Source organism: Berghia stephanieae, chromosome 14 (assembly GCF_034508935.2).
Source record: "Berghia stephanieae isolate SIO BIC M18660-M18661 chromosome 14, UCSD_Bste_1.3, whole genome shotgun sequence".
Classification (NCBI taxonomy): Eukaryota; Metazoa; Mollusca; class Gastropoda; order Nudibranchia; family Aeolidiidae; genus Berghia; species Berghia stephanieae.
In genome coordinates, this window is record NC_088373.1 from 28,026,610 (window position 1) to 28,040,414 (window position 13,805).

Consider the following 13,805-nt stretch of genomic DNA (forward strand, 5'->3'; position numbering starts at 1 on the left):
TAACCATTATGGGAAAGATAGATTTTACAAACGGAAGTAAATTTACTATCATGATACTCTAGCATTAATCCATTGTTATGATTTGTGCTACAATTAAATTATTTATTAACTAGACATGGAAATGTTTATATTAAGGTAGGTATATGAATGGGTGACAATAACAATGAAAGATTGTGATTACAAATCATTGTGATGAACAACATGATGGCAATGTGATTACAAATCATTGTGATAAACAATAGTGATGGCAATGAAGCATGATTTAAGTCGATGATATGAAGGTAATTTACTGAATGAAATGAATGAAAATGCAAATGGAATATTGACATTTCAATTATTAATCATAAATGAGTGAAAATTCATAACAATAATAGATAAAGAGAAGATTTCCCAAATCATGAATGGGTATGGTATATATATCCAAACAATACTCAATGTTACATTAAGTTGGGTCATCATGTTTACAAATAAAATTATCGAAATTGTGCGTTCTGATTTGGCATAGTTTGCGAGGTAACTAACAGTATGCATGGGAGGTTAAGTTATACCCTTCTCACGTGTTTATACTAATCGAGAAAGTAGGTCGGCGTGAATATTTTCACAGCGAGAGATACTGAAAGTGTAATTTTGCAAAAATAGACTCCACCTTAGTACTCTACTATTATTCATTTTGTTATTTTTTAGTACGTGAGTGGTTTATGGTCCGTTTCGACCACAAACTCTTTTAGCAGTAGATATCTGCTGAATGTCTTTAAAGCAAAGACGATGGCCAGTCCTTCACGCTCTATTACAGAGTATCGTGATTCTCTGTCCAATAATTTTCTACTTGCATATAAGCAAGGCATTAGAGTTCCCTCATGTTCCTGTAATAGTACACCTGCGATGCCCTTATCAGACGCGTCAGTTCTTACAACAAATTCTTTTGATATGTCGGGTAATTTAAGAATTGGTTCTGAACAGAGTAATGCCTTTAATTGGTTAAAGCTATTCTGACACACTTCTGTCCAAACAATTATGTTCGGTGACCCATTCTTTGTCAGATTTGTTAGCGGTGTCGCGATGTGCGCGAAGTTGTAAATGTATTTCCTGTAAAAATTTAGGAGCCCAAGTACTTTTGCGTACTTCTTTTTTTGTCTTAGGTGGTTGCAATTGTGCGATTTTTGTTTGTTTTTCTGTCTCGGGTGTCTGTGTCCCATGACCAACGGTATGATTAATCCTGCATTTGAAGCTTCGATATTAGTAAACATAGGTTGCGACACTGTGTCTCTATCAAAATATTTTTTTAGCATGTTTGCATGGAATGTCTTTGTTGTGTTGTTAATTTGAATCTCGTAATTAACACCAGATCGTACTGCTAATACCTTGAATGGTCCTTTCCATGTAGCTAAAAGTTTACTCGAGTCATCGGGTAAGAGTATTAGTACTTTGTCACCAATCTCAAATTTTCTTGATTTGCTTTTGTGATCAGAGTATTCCTTGTATTTCTCTGCTTTTTTTTGTGACGGATTCCTGTGCTAGCTTACACGTGTCCTCTATTCTGTCTTTCATGTTTCTTACATATTCGTAAGCAAACATAATTTCGTTATTGTCCTCCTCATTCCCTTTACAAATGTCGGCTACTATATTGATCGGGCCGCGAGGTGATCGTCCACACATCAACTCAAATGGGGAGTAGCCTGTAGATTCTTGGGGTATTTCTCTATATGCAAATAGGATTGCTGGTAAGTATCTGTCCCAATCATCTGGTTTTTCTGCTGACACTTTTCTTAACATATTCTTTAGAGTGCCATTAAATCTTTCACAAAGACCATTTGCTTGGGGGTGGTAGGGGGTTGTGAATGAGTGTTGGATTCCCATGAGTTTCATGGTTTCATGCATCATATGTGATGTAAATTGGGGTCCATTGTCCGACAGTATCTCATTTGGTATGCCTATTCTAGTAAAAATTGTCATCAATGCTTCAGCTATGTGATCCGATGTAGTTGATTTCAATGCTATCGCTTCTGGCCACCTGGTTGCGTAATCGACTAGTGTTAGTATGTGTGTATGGTTTCTATCTGATTTTGTTAAAGGGCCTATAATGTCGATTGCAACTTTTTGAAAAACTTTTTCAATAACTGGGGTTGTCTCTAATGGCAATCTCGGTATTCTGCCTTTTGCGACTCTTCTTTGGCATGTGTCACAAGATTTCACATATTCTCGGACGTCTTTAGTAATTCCAGGCCATGTGAAATTCTCGGATATTCTTTTCAATGTGGAAGAGCTCCCAAGATGTCCAGAAGTTATTGAATCGTGCGCTATTCCAAGGATTTTGTTTCTGTAAATACTCGGCGTGACCAGTTGTTTAGCTATTTTGTTTCTTTTCCTATGTAACCTGAACAGAATATCTTTTTCAATGATGTATTCAACTTTTGATTTCGTCCCTTTGTTTGCGATATTGAAATATGAAGTTAAAGTCGGGTCCTTTTTCTGTTCTTCGATGAACGTGTTCCTGTCAAATTGTTGTGGTTCAAGAGAAATAGTCATTGACTTCTCTGTTGTCTTAGTCATCTTTCTTGTTTCTGCTAGACAAGCTGTTTCTTGGGTTAATGACCATTCTTTTACATCTGTTGGGTTGTCTTTAAGACCTTTTATATTGCCAACAATAACATCAGCGACGGGGTTGGGAAGTATACAGCATTCCACTATTCCTGTATAGTATGGGGTTTCTATGTACACGTTAGCTGTTTCAAAGGTTTCGACTGTGCCACTGAATGTGATGCATTGTACCGTTTTACCAGTTTTGTCTTCGTCATTGATCAAAGATGCTTTTATTCCTACTGTACTGCATCCTGTGTCTCTCAATATTTTGCAATCAGTTCCATTAGCTTTGCCGTCACAAAAAAATAGCGATCCTGATTTGTGAGTTTGTGTTAAAAGTGACATACCTTTCACGCAATACACATTTATATTTTCTCCTGAGATTACTCGTGTCTGATTATTTACACTTGTTTGGAGTGATGCATTTGCAGTTTCTTTTGGATATCCCACGATTTTGTAACATTTGTCTGCTGTGTGGCCTTTCATTCCACAATATTGACATTTAATTATAGGTTTGTTGGTTTTCTTATACTCAGTATTATTGTCAGTGCTATTTCTTGTTTTGTTTTGATAGGGTCGGCTATGGTCTCTATTGAACTGTTTGTTCCATGGTTTGTTACTATGGTCATCCTGTTTCACTTGCGTGTTCCGAGTGATTGATCGGCTCGTTCTATTTGAGTACTGAACTTTAGGTGTACCTGGACTCTGAGCAGCAGCAGCGTAGTATGGTTCCTTCAATGTTCTGCTAAGGGGTGTCAATGGATGTGCGCTGTTAAAGTTTTCTGCGTAGATTTTTAATTTGTCCAAGTTTTCTGGCTTTCTCTCTTTAAAGAATGCGACTAAATCTGGGTTGCAAGCTTGATAGATTCGATTCTTCAGCGTGAGATAGTAAAGGCCTGCAAAGTCGTCTTGTTTTACGTTTGCCAACTCAAGCCACCGATTTAGAAATTGAGTAATTCGGTTCACGAATGTATTAAAGTCTTCTCCACTTTCCGGTTTTGCAGTGTGAAACCTTTCCTGGTAACCATCTTCCGTTAATCTAAATCTTTTTAGTAGAGCGTCTTTAATTTTACCATAGTCATCTGCATCTTCAGTTGTTAAGGTATAGAAAACTTTTAGATAAGCAGTTAATTAAGGCTGTGGCCCATTTGCTTTCTGGCCAACGATAACCTTTAGCCTGAACTTCGAATCGGTGTAAGAAGGATTCTAGACAGTCTGATCGTTCATCGTATGTTGGCATGCGTGGAAGTTTCACGAAAAATTCATCACTATTATTATGTTTTCTTTCATGACCGGTTTTTGTTTTTTCAATTTCCAGCATCATTTGGGTCCTTTTGGTTTCTTCTTCTGCTAAAGCTATTTGTCTTTTTAGTTCCCTTTCTTGGACTCTTTCTTCTCGTTCTTCTCTACGTATTCTTTCTTCATGTTCTTTTTCTTCTTTTACTTTCTCTTCGCACCATGAAAATATTCTTTCCTGGGGTATTTCTAAGTCCTTTGCGAGACTTAAGTATCTTTTATATGCTTCCATGTTGCAATCAATTAGTTACGATATTTTATATATATTATATTGACAGGATACTGTTACTGACTGTTTTATTTATTTACACTTACTGGAATGAACTGTTCTATTTTTAGAAATCTCTCTCTCTTATTTCAACTTATTATGTATGTTGAATTTGATGCCTTTTATCGTTATATCTTATAAAGCAATGTGTCAATACAATGCGGAGTTATGACTTGAGTCCATAACAATGTGTCAATCGCGTGTACTCTAAACTATGTTACTACGAAAAATGTATCACCAATGTGTGTGACTCGTCGTTAGTTTGTGTACAATTATTCGCAATGACGCTAATATACTAGAGTGTGATAACAATAATAGGATGCCAAAATAATCCCAAGTTATCTATCACTAAATATAACACGACGGCTAGTAGACTCCTTTTATTATTATTTAGTTTTTTAAAGACTCACTTTTCAGAACATAATATATAAGTGGTTTTCGGTAACAGTAATATGCCAAAAATGCATTTAAAACAAATCACTATGCAAAACAAATCACGATGTCTATAGTTACTATGTGATGCCCAACTCATGTAAAAGAGAATAATGAAGGATATATTTACCAACTCAGTTTGTGGCTGGGACCTCTCTCTTGTTCAATGGTTGTTCAACAATTGTAATTAGGCATTGAAGAGTGTTTAACAGTGATGTCTGAAATACAAAACAATAAAATATCGTAAGATTTACAATAGTTACAAAATGTGTTCACAACACTGAGTGATTGGATGATAGGTGAATGAATCGTTATGGAATGTAAACATATTGAAAACAATTCATGAATGAGGCAAACAACAAAATGAAATGAGTGATATAATAACAAAGTGGACAAGGAATGAATGAATGAATGAAAAACTGAGTGAATAGATGAATGAATGAATGGATAATGTATGAATGAAAGAATGAAGGGAGGAATAAATGTATGAATGATTGGATAAATGAGTGAATAAACGAATGAATGGATGAATGAATGAATGAATGAATGAATGAATAAATGAATGAACAATGAATGAATGAATAATTTATAAATGAATAAATGAATGAAGGAATGAATCAATAAAATGCTATTCAATTTGAATGAAAGAATGAATGGATAAATTGCTATTCCATTTAAATGAAGAAATGAAAAAGAAAAAAAAAATTAATCCTGTAAATAGGGAGTTCAATTAAAATATGATCAAGTGGGGCAATTAAGAGTTTTACAATTTAAACTTTAAGGTTAGATGAAATAGATATAAGTAACTAAATAAATTCAATTCTTTATATGTGTCCCCTCCAAAATGTCATGGTCTCAAGTGAGTAAAGAGCTACTCGACTATGCATAAAGATCTATGTAGAATGAGGCCCCAGAATTTACTAGTTACTATAAATGAAAAACAATTAACGATTTGTTTACAATGAAATAAAAATAATGATGAAATTTAATTAAAAGAGATAAACAGTGATCGTGGCAGTTACAAATAGAGATATGAATATTTTACGTAACTTATGATAATATGTCAGGTTCATAAGTTTACGTTTCCAGGCAGTTGATGGGCTTGGATGATCTATTCCTCTGATAACAGGATTGGACTCGTAAAATTCCACTTCCAGGCAATTGGTAAGAAGTTATTGTGTAGTCCTTTGACAGCGGGCTTGGGTTTGATCCTTGAAGATTATACAATCAAAGTTAAAAGCTCCGGCGTCTTAATGGTGTAGATATAATATCTACAAAGTCCCAAAAGATAAAAATCTTCCAGTATATATATAGGAATAGAGCGACTGGCCGTCCGGCATAGATTGTGGAGAGAAAGTGAGTGTTGAATGTTAGACCTATCAGCTTTTATAATAAGTGGCTACGTGACAGAATGTAGAACGAAAAGTATTCACTAATTAGAAATTAATTCGAGGGAAGGCTATAAAAGGAAAGACGATCTAATATTAGAAGGTAAAGTTTATCTAAGCCTACCGAAATATAACTGGAGTGAGATGAATTCAGTTCTTAATAAAATAAAATTTAATAAGATAATTGTGAACAACCTTTACTGTGACATATATATATATATATATAATATATATATATATATATATATATATATATATATATATATATATATATATATATATATATATATATATATATATATATAAATTGTATCACTCATTTATATGTGGCCACTTATAAGTGAGTGATACAATTTATATTTTATATTAGAACTAACTATCATTATCGAGCACTTTCGTACCTACGAGTACCCACCAACACTCATTGAATGACAAAATCAGTCGGATGGTGAAAAGGTTTGAACTGAGATATTGCCAAGTTTAGTTAGAAGGTCAATTTTTATCAAAAATGAGTTGTTATCGTAAATGATTTAATCAGCCCTCTTTGTACATCTTCGGGAAATATCAAAGCTTAATTTCACTTCGAAATATTTGTTACAGCTAGTGGAAAAGGTATGAAATTTGAGAAAAATTGCTGGAAACCTTTCATATATATCTGACCACAACTTCATGAAAAATCACCCGAATTACTTCAAATAAAGATTAAAATGCTATGGTGGGCATATTCTTTCAGAAAATGCAAATCCAAAATTTTCACCTTCCGACTGATTATCTCATGCACTGACTGACACATATATTTAACAATACAAAATGAGAAAAACTAAATGGAATATAACACAAATCTCTTTTTATTTTGCATACTACTCCACCCATTGGTCAGCTGACACTGACCATTTTTATAAAAATCCCTCCCGAGGAAAGGGGATGTTATAATTACACATAAGGGTAAAGGATGAAACACATTAAATATGTATTTTTCGTGTATAGTTGGCAGCCTAGATTAGGGTCATTTGAATCGATCGACCGATACTTGAAAAACGAGTTTTCAGGCCAAACTTTTAAATACGTGTCTTTACTTGTCTATAGTTATTAACCCCGAGACTTCAATCCATTGGTACATAAAGTTAAAGTTGTGCGGTTTAATCAATGTGTTTATATTATATCGTCTTGTGGCATGACAATCGCCTTATGACCGATAGGTCACGGGTTCCAGTCCCGCTAGGAGAGGCGCATAGTTGAGTCTTTGGAAAATACATTTTACTCAAATTCCCTCACCGTACCTATATTAATATACAAAATAAGTTTCTGGTCGTTACCACCGTTGTGTCTGTGGGAAAAATTGTAATATCACCCGAAAGGGGTCATTTCTCTTCCTACTTATTTCTGTCATGGCAGTTTTTTTTGCATCGCTTAAAGATGTTGCTAAAAAAAAAAACAAACAAACAATAAAAAAAAAAAAAAAAATAGAATAAAATAAAATTTAGTGGGGACCAGTGATGATAATCTTCCGCGGATTTTTTCCTAAATGTTCCGTTGTTTTTGTCATGTCAAACATTTTCTGCTAAGTGGTAGTTCATGAAAAAAAATGCCTTCTATCATTTTTTGACACCTCTGCTCAGTTGCATGATTTTTGGTGACAATCCTTCATTTATGACGTTAGTCTAGACACACTGGCGCCAAATGTCAAAAGTAGCACAAGACACATGGTGGCCATGGATGAGAAGATGATCGAAAGGGAAGGGGATGGAGCAAATGGGTGTAAATATTTATGTACCTTTTAGCTGTAGCAAGATAGTACATTTGGCGATTTTATAAGTTTTATAAGCCTGTCTTTTTTTCCTTCCTTTTTTATTTTTTTGTTTGATTGTTCTGAATTTGTTAATAGTATTCAATACAACTTGTTTCTCATTATAAAACAATTTTTAAAAAATAAATTCATCAATTCTCCCCCCCCCTCTCTCTCTCTCTCTCTCTCAGCCACCCTTCTATCTTCATATTATGTTTATAGATATCATTTGGTAATAGAGAGATAATCAGTTAGGCTGATTGATATAAGAAATGATTGTTTAAAGGCTAATTTAAATTTGATTTGTTGATGGAATATTTGATTTGTTGATGGAATATGTTTTGCAATTAATTAAAGATTCTTATTTATAAGCTGCATCATCACAATGTAGCTATAATACAGACACTAACCGGGTTTGTTATGTAAAAACTAATACCTCCTGGTCTTTTGGCCAAAAGATTATCATAATCTCTTGATATAATATAATGGGGGACATTATAGGCCTCTAAAATGTTTAATTGGAAATGACAATTCATTAAATTATATTTGCAAAAGGTCAGGATGTGTCCAATGATCAGAAGTGCTTTAGGACTAATATAATATATTAAATAACTATGAATAGCTATGTTATATTTGCATTAGATTTGGGTTTGACTGACGGGCAGGTAGATTTTCCTCCTTTTTGACAAAAATTTTCATGATCATCACTGGGAACTGTGCTTGTGTCAGGATGAAACAGATAATCTCAAAATAAGTACACTGATAGCGTGTTCTTCCTTTTTCTTGGGTACTTCAATTGTAATTCTAGAACTTTTTACTAGATCCCATTTTCTTCCTTTTTATTGGCGCTGATATGACCTTACCTTTTGTTGCAAGCGCCGTGAAACTCTTAAAAACAAACAAATACCTTTCTCTTTCATGAAAAAATTATGGGTTTTTAGGAAAATTAATCGCAACTTTTTTGCAAATTTTGCTGTTTTTAGCTTGAAAAATTTGAGAATTTTTTTTGCAAAAAACCGCCATGTCAGGAGAGACTCATCGTATCATAACGCCTTGAGCATGTTTAGTGGATATCGCGCTAATATAAATCCTCACTTTAAAAAAATTCTGAATTGGTGTGTATGAGGCTGTTTGTATTTATCCAAAGTTGTTTTCGCCTAATAACGATTTAACTCTTCTTTTAATGACCATTCTTTTAATCACACACCACTGTACAATGTGAGGGTTCCGATAGCTCAGTTGGTAGACCATTCGCTTCACGAGCAAAGCGACCGATGTCGAATCTGGGTGCAGTCTATATTTTTTCTACCCGCCCCCTCTCCACCTAGCAGTGAGTGAGTAGCTGTATCTGTTAGATATGATGGAAAGTACTTTGCGGGGGACTAGCATCCTATCCAACTGGAAGCAAGCAATTGCTATTGTCCGTTCACCCTATAGATACCGGGATAAACTCCGGCTTTATGGACCAAATGACTCTGAAGTCTGAAGGACAACAACTACCAATATGACTGTACAATGTGGACAACGAATTTTTACTTAAATCAAAGGGTATCTTTGATTGTGCATCCTTGAGGGATGATACAGGTATTTTTTTGTTTACCTTATTATATTTCATTTTGACATGCATACTGAGGCCCATGAGAGCCGTGTTCCAGTTTATCACAACTATGACCAAAACTTTTGTCTTCTTAATCATTCGACTAATTATCCTTCTATTTATTCCAGTTGCAAAGAGAAGAATTGAAAACAACACGAGCACGGCCCCTGGTTACATTGCAAGTTATGACTTGACTATGGACACAAATGATAAATCTGAGAAGTCCGACTACAAAACACAAACGCTCAATCAACCAACCATTGCCACAAAACCAGCAAAAGGTACACAATCCAGCAAAATACAAAACCAACTCCAACAACAAAAACAGACACCGCAGCAGCAACAACAGCAAGAAGAAGACATCTATTTGGATCCAGTTGGTAGTAATGATCTCTATGTTAATCAAAGCGACCTCGGATGCAACATTCAAGCAGACAACAATGCTGAGAACCCGGACCAGGTCTATGAGCAACCGGACTCTTGTAAAATTGATAAATACCCGAACTCTCCCGACAGAAAATCAAACTCCGACAGAAAGGCAAAAACAAATACAAATTCAGTTCCGAGTCATGATCTGCCAAAAGCTAAGAATAGAAAAAACCAAATGAAGATCTCAAAACAAGAGAGTAAAGACTCCAAAGAGAGTCCTGACCTTTATGAAACCTTTGGCGATTCTTCAAAATCTCAAAAAGAACCAATCCATGAACCTTTTGGTACTTGTCCTACCGGAGCCGGGAAAGATCAAGACGGTGTTTACGATTCGCCACCGTCAAGGGACGCTCCTAAACCACCAGACCAGAGTTACATGGAGGATGAATACTTACAGCCAGATGAATTGAGTTTCCATAATGGCCAACGCTCATCAGCTTTGAAACAAGAACATGACTTCAATACCCAATCCAGTGACGGATATTCCCACAATGGCACCGAAGGCGAGGAATACGAGACACCACAATCGTTGCTTAAGGGGCAAAACAGCTTGGAAGATAATATGAATGATCTCTATCTGAATACAGAGCAAGCAGTTGGATATTACAACACGTAACACGTGGTTCCGCGTCTCACTCATTTACTCCTATGACTGGATGACCGTCTGAGAGGAACAAACGGAATGCAGCCTTCACAATCCAGTCCACACATCTCAGTCGTTGGCCTTCTCCGTCAACTCGTATCACGTCAATCCTGTCTATTCCTTGATGCTATCCTGCCATATTTTCCTTTGTCTTCCTCTTTTCCACTCCTATCTATCTTAAAATACGATGTGACAGATCGCGTCAGTTTGTTGTTACTTAGGCTTTGTAGTATGACACTCGCTTACGGACCGGACGGTCCTGGTTTCGAGTCCCGCTCTGAACGGCGCATATTTGAGTCCTTGGAAAGGCTCTTTACTCATATACTCTCACCGTATTCAGGTATCAAATGAGTATGTACCCGTCAACAGCATTATCTCTGTTTGGAAAACAATAATTGTAATATTGCCAATCATGTCTCATTCAACGTGTTAAGTTTTGCTGTTGGCTAGGGACCATGGACCATGGCCTACTAAAAGTACTATAGTTACTTTATACTAGGGACCCATTGCAAAGCGCTCTGAAATAGTCTAGTGGATATCAGTCTGTACAAATACTAAAGATCTGAAAACGCGTGTATGAAACAGTGCCAGACAAAGCAAGAAAGAAAAATACAAAAAGAAAAAAGACCCCCCCCCCCCCCCAAAAAAAAACCCAAAAAACAAAACATATATACCAAAAAATCAGCGTCCTTCGACTGGGGTTGACTGATTCGCCAGGCGAGGCAGAATGATTTTTTTGTTATTTATTTCTTGTATTTTTGTTTCTTGCTTTGTCTTATACTAGTGCCTGGTCACTAATTTGTAACTTTTCTATTGTAAATGTTTAAGCTTTTTTAATACAGTCATTCACCCCTCACCCGATATAATACAGTTTTGCGACAATAATTGGTAACATTTGTAATAATTCATGATCAAATGTCTCAATCTTATACTTGCACTAAACATACTCAAAAATAGGAGGCCTTGCACACGTTCCTCGAGATAAGGGAAACAACCCAAGTATTCCTATAACAAATCCTAAAAGAAAATAAATAAAATCTAACACCTATAACTAACCCTAATAGGAAAAATAAAAACCCCAGGACCTTTACTATGACCTATAACTAACCCTAATAGGAAAAATAAAAACCCCAGGACCTTTACTATGACCTATAACTAACCCTAATAGGAAAAATAAAAACCCCAGGACCTCTACTATGACCTATAACTAACCCTAATAGGAAAAATAAAAACCCCAGGACCTCTACTATGACCTATAACTAACCCTAATAGGAAAAATAAAAACCCCAGGACCTCTACTATGACCTATAACTAACCCTAATAGGAAAAATAAAAACCCCAGGACCTTTACTATGACCTATAACTAACCCTAATAATAGGGGGGAAAAAACCTCGGACCTCGAGCTCACCCTGATAGATAATAAAAACCCTAGGACTGCTCTGCACTACCTTTCAACACTTCAACGACAATAGCGGCGGAGAACCAAAAAAATGGTCATATTAGGAAATTTTAAACTGGAACATTATGTTTAGCGCAAGAACCATTCAATGTGTTTGTTCTAAAGCTTTTAAAATGCAAATAAAATTAATCGTGCGGAAGGTCTCCCACAAAAATAGTTCACTATAAGTGGAATACCTTTGTCATCGATTGTGTCCCTTTGTTATGTCCAACACAGTGAACAGTATTCTGATTACAAGTCGCACGAGAGAGAGAGAGAGAGAGAGAGAGAGAGAGAGAAAGAGAGAGAGAGAGAGAGAGGAGAGGAGAGAGAGAGAGAGAGAGAGAGAGAGAGAGAGAGAGGAGAGAGAGAGAGAGAGAGAGAGAGAGAGAGAGAGAGAGAGAGAGAGAGAGAGAGAGAGCATCAATTCACATAGCTCAAACAATTCAATGAGCTACAACACTGAGATGCTCGCCCCCATTCGAGCCGACTCTTGTAATCTATAATTCAGTAAATGATCAAGGGAGTGAAGAGGGTGGCAAATGTATCCATTCATTGAATGGAACAAGAATGTAGTTATTTCGTGTCTTGAAATAAATCAAAAAGTCGGTTAAGTAACAGTGGCATTGAGAGAAATTGATGAAAACTTATTTTGTCATTAGCCTTTCAAGTAACTAATTGTGTACTAATTTGTATATATATATATATATATATATATATATATATATATATATATATATATATATATATATATATATATATATATATATATATGTGTGTGTGTGTGTGTGTGTGTGTGTGTAAATATACATGTGTGTATTTCTAGTGTTTATATCAATTTTGCACCAGCACTTCCAACGTTTTATTCAAGCACTTTCATAATTTTATATATTCTGTATTTAAATGACATGTATCTCAAATAATATATTCTCATTCCTGTTTTAATTTCAATTTGTCTTAGGATGAATAAAATTCTAGATATTTCATGTTTCTGTATGTTTAAAATTACACCATAATGATGTGTAGTGACTATCCTACTGATTTCTATTTATTGACCTAAAAGTCCATATAAGACCTTTTTTTCTCTTCGCACGACCATTAAATTGAGCTTTTACATCGCGCAATATCCACTTAATGTGCTCAAAGCGCTTTACAAGGGATCCCTGGCCAACAGCAACACTTAACATATTGTACGTGACATGATGCCTGTTTGACGATATTACAATTTTTTCGGACAGAGACAACGCTGTAAATGGCCAGGTACTCATTTTACACCCGAGTACGGTGAGAGAATGTGAGTAAAGAGTCTTTTCCAAGGACTCAACTATGCGTTGAGCGAGGCTCGAACCCAGGACCTCCCGATCCGAAAGCGAGTTTCATACCACAAGACCACATAGCCGCACCCTTGAAATGACATTAAAAGGAAAACATTTCAACATGTTAGAAGAGTGGAAAGGAAATTCACATATTGTATTGAAAGCCATTTCTAAAGATGACATATTATATCTTTGCCTTCAAAGATTCAAACAAGGTTGATGTTGGCAGGAATGAATGGTGTTGGAATTGTGTATCCACAATACTAAATTAAAAAAAACACACAAAAATTGGGCTTATGCAGCCCGAAAGAAAAAATGAAAACTGCTGGAGTTGGAGATGGTCAAGTAGGGATGGGACGGTGAGAAGGAGAGGGCATTGAGTGTGATGGACGAGTGAGCAAGTTGGATGGGCGTCCAGACAGGACCTAAGAGTCTGTAGGTAGATGAAGAGATGGATAGAAGGATGGGGATGGGTGAATTAAGGAAAGAAGAGTGAAAGGAGAGTTAAAATGATCAGAAACAGGTACATGTTTCTGCTGAGATGTATCTCTCAGGTGTTCCCTAAATCTATCAGCCAAGCGTCTACCCGTTTTGCGACTGGCATGTCTTAAAAAAAACAAAAAAAATCACA

At 35.7% G+C, this 13,805-nt stretch overlaps 1 protein-coding gene across 4 annotated transcripts in view; it reads left to right on the forward strand.

Annotated features, from left to right (window-relative positions):
* The window catches only part of LOC144959947 (uncharacterized), a 41,664-nt gene extending 29,867 nt beyond the window's left edge, over window positions 1–11,797 (forward strand). For all 4 annotated transcript variants that reach the window (XM_078892816.1, XM_078892815.1, XM_078892817.1 and 1 more), the window contains one exon: window positions 9,476–11,797. In XM_078892816.1, coding sequence (XP_078748942.1) covers window positions 9,476–10,392 — 917 coding nt within the window. In that variant the 3' untranslated portion in view covers window positions 10,393–11,797. The remainder of the gene's footprint in view (window positions 1–9,475) is intronic.
* The last annotated feature ends 2,008 nt before the right edge of the window (window positions 11,798–13,805 follow it).